This window comes from Poecilia formosa, unplaced genomic scaffold (assembly GCF_000485575.1).
Source record: "Poecilia formosa unplaced genomic scaffold, Poecilia_formosa-5.1.2 Scaffold20, whole genome shotgun sequence".
NCBI lineage: Eukaryota > Metazoa > Chordata > Actinopteri > Cyprinodontiformes > Poeciliidae > Poecilia > Poecilia formosa.
In genome coordinates, this window is record NW_006799959.1 from 1991022 (window position 1) to 1997021 (window position 6000).

Sequence of the window (6000 nt, forward strand, 5' to 3'; positions counted from 1 at the left end):
TAAATCTATATATTTTTTTTTTTACGTTAAATGCCAGCAGCATCTGGTATTTTATCACAAATTATAGATGTGTTTTTTTACAGCATGGCTTCAGTAGCTAATAAAGGACAAGTTTTTATTTAATTACTTAATTAAACTTCATAGTAATTGATAGATTAATCGAATTAATAAAATAATTGTTTGCTGAAATGTGCTGTACAAATACAATTTGATTGATTGCATTTCAAAGTGCTTTACATAATTAAAATAAAAACAGCATGTGACATAGAATAAACAGTGAGAAAGAGAAAGATTTTGAAAAAGATTAAAAAAGAAAAACATTAAAAGCCCTCGATGAGACAAAAGCAGAACTTTTTGTGTGCTTTTGTAACATTTGGTGAAAAAACAACTGCGACATTATGCCAGAAAAAGATGCTATAGTGAAACACGGTGGAGGCAGAGTGATGGTTCCAGAGTAAATAAGACGGAACCTTTTCTCGTCAGCACCTTCCCCTCTTTTACCTCGTTTGTCCCATCGGACACGGTGAAGGAGAACTGGTCGGCGTGTTTTTCTTCTTCGCTGGTATGAACATACTGGATGCTGCGAGACGCCAGATCAGCCTGAGTGAAGGAACTGATTCTGGTTCCTGGAGGAAAGAAACATTAAAACGCCATCAGCAGATTTATTAATTCATGCAAATTGTGTTTGTTTAGGCTTGCAAGCTTTTTTTTTCCTTCTGATCCACTTATATTTAATCTCTTCTTCTGTAGAAATCTGACTTTTTTATTAAAATATTTAAAGTTTTGTTTATGGTTGTGCAGACAAAGATAAAAGTTTTTTTTGTTGTTTTTTTTAAAACTTTTACAATTTAAAAAAGAAAAACAAGTATTTTGCAGTCAACAACTACAGAAAACTGTGATAAAAGTCAGAATTGTTAGAAAAAAAAAGTCAGATTTTTAATTAATTTTTTTCAGTTTCCCTAATCCTCTTCAGTAAAACTGTAATTTTTCCTACAAATTCCAGGACGTACTGATTTGGAGCAGCATTGAGACTCTGTTTACACACAAACCAGATCTGACATCTTCAGTTGATGAATTCGCGTTTTGACGTCTCTGGCTGCAGAACGGGTTCACGGACAGAGATCGTTTAGTCATCCTGACATTTCTCATGCACCGTCATTCCGCTGCAGCCGTCATCCAGCTGTGCATGTTAGCATGAAAACGACAGATTGACTAGCAGCAAAGATCCGGAGGAGCCTGGTGGCTCTGAGGTGAAGTGAAGCTCGGAGAACGGAGGGATCATCAGCATGCTGCGGCTGCATCCAGCCAGCTGAGGGATCCATTCAGCTGAGACCTGCTGCAGCACCGAGGCTGAAGCTGCGCTCTGTAAAGACGAATTCTTCTGTTGTGCTAACAACAGATACTTGTAGCTAGTAAAAACACACAGGGCTGCAGTTTCTCTTCAGTAAATGGATCAACACTTTTAAGATGATTTCTGATTTCAGAAAACCTTCATATTAACCTGAAGCTTCCACTACAGAATGTCAAAATAATTTAGTTTCGATGGCGTCTTTGAACAATATTCACATAAAGGAAGTGGAAGATCTACCACTTTCTGTAAATTAGATTAATTGGATAGATCTGAAAGTAACTGTATGATGACGTTACTCTAAAGAAATTTTAAAGTTTTAAAAATAAAAAAAAATGTTGGAAAAAAAACAACAACTGAAATTTCTGTGGTTTTTTTTAGAACATTTTTGAGAGTTTTTTTTGGTAATAATTTACTTTAACCAAAGAGTAATTTATTGCCCTAATAATTTAGGTCAGTAATTTATTACCCTAAATTATTTTAAATTAATTTGGGGCAATAAATTATTGTAGTCCTAATACTCCTTTGTACAACCCAGATTTTCCAAACGTGAAAAAATAAAAAAATAAAAAAAATATAAGTAAGCTTTCTTTTCTGAGATGTCAACAAACCTTTTAAAGTATAAGGAAAAATTAACTTTTGTTACAAGTGAAATAATCTTCCAGTGGAACAAGTATTTCTGGTCTAGTTTCTCATGCAAATATCACATAAACTAAGACAAAAATAAATTACAAATAACTTTTCAGTAAGATGTAGGAGCTTGTTTTAGGTAAATAAATCCTTAATATTGATTGAAAAAATTTAATTGCTTTTTTGGTGCATGGAAAACGAGCCGTTTCAAAAACCTTCCGATTGGTAGGTAACATTCGACGGGCACTGTCCCGTTGCCTAGCAACGAAAGGTGAGCTCCAGCATGTTTGGTCAGCTGGTTTTACTGCTGCACAATGGCTGCTGGAAAAGACGAGCATTTTGATGTCGACTTACTATTTAGAAACCATTTTCATTTTTTTTGTTGGTTGTGCAGGAGGCTCTACTTTTGCTTTTCAAAGATGTACGGTTGTATAATTGCGCCTCTGTCAGCAGCTATTTTCACGTGTGAGAGTTGGGGGCATGGCCAGCAGCAGCTTAAGTGGATTTAAATTGACAAGACACAATAAAAGTAAAATAATCTAATTATCCAAGAAGGATTTTGTGCAAAAAATGTCATCAATATTTCTCTCCAAACATGTTCAATAACAGGTCACCTCTAAGTATCCTTTTGCACCCACCTGGGTTGGTGACGTGCTCCAGCTGCCCCAGGCTCGTCTGCTTGGTGATCCGGTAGACGAGTTCGCCCGGTTCGCTGTCCTGGTCGCTGGCCGACAGCTGCAGCGTGGTCAGCTTCTTCACCGAGTTTTCATCCAGCACTAGGCCTTTGTTGGCCACCACAGAGGGAGGAAGATGATCCTCTGGAGAGGAAGACAAGCATATGAAAAAACAACTCACTGGAGAGAAGCAGGAACAGATCAAACTTTTCAAACATCAGGGAATAAAAACAAAACAAATGAACTGAAGAAGACAGTTTTAATTCACTATTTTATTACTGTTTTTAATAATGTCTTGTGATAATTTTCTACATTTCGCATCAGAGACAAAGTAAACTGACTGGAACAAGAGCAAAACACTAATTTAACAAAAGAATATAAAAGATAAGACAACTTTTATTTCAATTACACTAATCAATCTATTAGGAATAATAAGCTACAAAGTTAAAGTTATAAAAAATATACATTAAATGTTTTTTTCTTCTAGCATTTAGCAAATAAAAATAATTTTGGGAATTCTAACCAACATAAAAAAATAAAAAGTTTAGTCTGATTTAACTTCAGGCAGAAATAAAAATAACTCAGTGTCTCTATTTGGTGTATAGAAATATCTCGTTTAAACTGTTTCTACTTTCAGGTTTTTAATAAAATGCTAGATTGCACTTTATTACAAAACTGCCTTTTGGATATTTCCAAACCTTAAAAACACCTAATTAAAATTCAAGCATTTTCAAGGACCAGTTTGAACCTGAACAGATAAATTTAACAGGAGAAGGAGCAACAGAAGAGGATCCAATCCGTTATAAATGTGGAAACAGGGTTAAAAGTTAAAACTGGTAAAGTGAAAAGGAGAGAGGTGAACAGAAACCCTGCTGACATAAAAAATATAACAGAACAGCGCAGAAAGCTGGTGGAAAATAACAAATGGAGAAGCTGTTGAGCTGAGAGGAAGAGAAAATCTGTCAGGATCCACCGGAATCACAGCAGGTTTCAGCCTCAGGAGGAAGAGCTGAAACTCGAGTCTGGAGACCCGGAAGGCAGGGAAGATGAAATCTGAGCTATACTAACTACACCGCAAAAAAGGTGTTGTTAGTCTACTTTCAAATGCAAATGTCTTCGTACACTTTAAATAAGACAAAACTAACTTACAAGTAACTTTTCAGCAGCTATAGGAGGTTGTTTTTATCAGAATCAGAATAGGTACTAGTTTACTAGTTACACTGGCAGATTATTTCATTAAACTAGTATTTTTTTAATCAATATTAATGAATTACTGACTTAAAACAACCTCCTATTTCTAGCTTGCAAAATTACTTGGTAAGATTTTGTGTTTTTGCAGTGTACTGTTTTGACTTCAATGCAATCCCCAAGTTGTTGTCCAACAATTACAAACAAAAGAAAAGCCGAAGCATAACACAAAAATCAATTCATACTCCTTTCAAATGGATACAATAAAATAATTTGTGGGAATTTGCGGGGTTAATTAAATGTATCGGTAGTGCTCTGAGGACTCTGAGGACGTTTTGTATTCAGCTTGTGTCCCGTGTCGAGCGCAGGACAAAGGCATAAATCTGTAGTAATTGCCTTGTCTTCGCCAACAAATGAAAGAACAGTTCAGGCCGTTCTCTTTTTAGCTGCAGGTAGCGGCGAGCGGAGGAAACCTCACCGAGAACGCTGATGAAGAACGACTGGTCGATCAGTTTGTTGCCCTCGGGATCCACCAGGTTGAACTTGAAAGACAGGCTGCCTCCTTTCTCGCCTTTCTCGTGGCTGTACCGCAGCAGGCCTGCAAGAAACCAGAAACAGAAAACACCCGTTGTCATGACAACTCAAAGCACGCCGCTGACTGCTGTGGCTGCTACACATTATTAAATCGCGTCTGATTACGGCAACTTCAGCTCGAGTGAGACGAATCAGGAGCGCCGGCTTTACCTGCATCTAACAGAAAGAACTTCATATTTGTTTTCCTGTGTAAATACAAATGAGTGGTGTTAATTTTTACATGCTTTTAATTTGAAAAGCCTGTTTTTTTTTAACAACAACAAAACACTTTCTTTTCCAGCAGCCATTGTACAGCAGTAAAGCCAGCTGACAAAACATGCTGCAGTTCAGCTGGGGTTGCTAGGTAATGGGAGGAATTCCGTCGGGGTTGCTAGGTAACGGACGGAATTCCACTAATGTTGCTAGGTAATTGGCTGTGCCTGCTGATTTGTGTCATTATAATCTGAAGGTTTTCGAAGGAGCTTGAGATTGTGATTGACAGCGCTAAGTTAGCAGTGGCAGAAGGGAGAGGAGTTTTATTTTTATCACAGATTATCTGTTTCATGTCATACTGACAGTTTCTACAAATGTTTATTTTATTTTTTTTGCAAAAGTTACATACTGCACCTTTAATGTGTTTTTGTATATTTTAAAATGATTTTTATGGACGAGAGAATAAGCTGAGAGAGAGAAGAACGTTATTACGAGTTCATAAGCATTTTTGACGATTGTTTTAACATTAAAGATAGATATAATAAGGGATTTGAATAACATGTCAGAAAAGGAAAAACATTGAAGAAAGACTAAAAAACCCAAGGGAATAAAATATGAAAAAAATAAAAATGAAAGTTAAAGAAATACATAATTTTATAATTGATTATTGTACGTGCACACTGTTGGTTTTCAGGAGGTGTATTTAATTTTTTCATTCATTCATTTTGTCTTCAAGTTTGTTAACTAAATTACAATATTTTGGAAAACGTCACTTGTTTCCACCATTTGGTTACATTTAAACAGTTTAAAATGGGATAAGGACCAGATCAAACTTCTGATTTTGACGACATTTATCAAAAATCTCATAATCTTTCTCTCAGTGTTTAGCAAATAGAATTTTTTTTAACACACATAACATAAGAGAAGTTTGGTCAGATTCAGACGGTAAGGGGGAAAACAAGTTGTTTGTGTCTTTTCAGAAAACTTCTGGCGGCAAAAAGTTTACAAAAGCAGCGATTCACTTCTACCACGACTGAGTCAATTTAAAAAATACCGTATTTTCCGCACTATAAGACGCACCTAAAAACCTTAAATTTCCTCAAAAGCCGACAGTGCGCCTTATAATCCAGTGCGCCTTATATATGGACCAATATTGAGCCACAACAGGTTCAGCAACGGACCTTACCACAGGGGCCGCGTTTCATTGGCTAATGCCCATTTTAGGTCACAGTGCAGCTACCACGTGCGTGACCGTCTCACAAACACAAGTTACAGTAGTAAACATATGCTAATGTACATTGTGGACCATCAAAACCATGAATGCCGACTTACCCAGCCTTGCAAGAACAATAGGCATCAGTGATCTTGTCCACA

General features: G+C 36.5%; 1 protein-coding gene across 1 annotated transcript in view; it reads right to left on the reverse strand.

Annotated features, from left to right (window-relative positions):
• fras1 (Fraser extracellular matrix complex subunit 1) overlaps positions 1-6000 on the reverse strand; it is a 242457-nt gene that overhangs the window by 27718 nt on the left and 208739 nt on the right. The window contains exons 45-47 of the mRNA XM_016669157.1: positions 4319-4438; positions 2617-2796; positions 502-626 (exon numbers count right to left, since the gene is read on the reverse strand). Coding sequence (XP_016524643.1) covers positions 502-626; positions 2617-2796; positions 4319-4438 — 425 coding nt within the window. The remainder of the gene's footprint in view (positions 1-501; positions 627-2616; positions 2797-4318; positions 4439-6000) is intronic.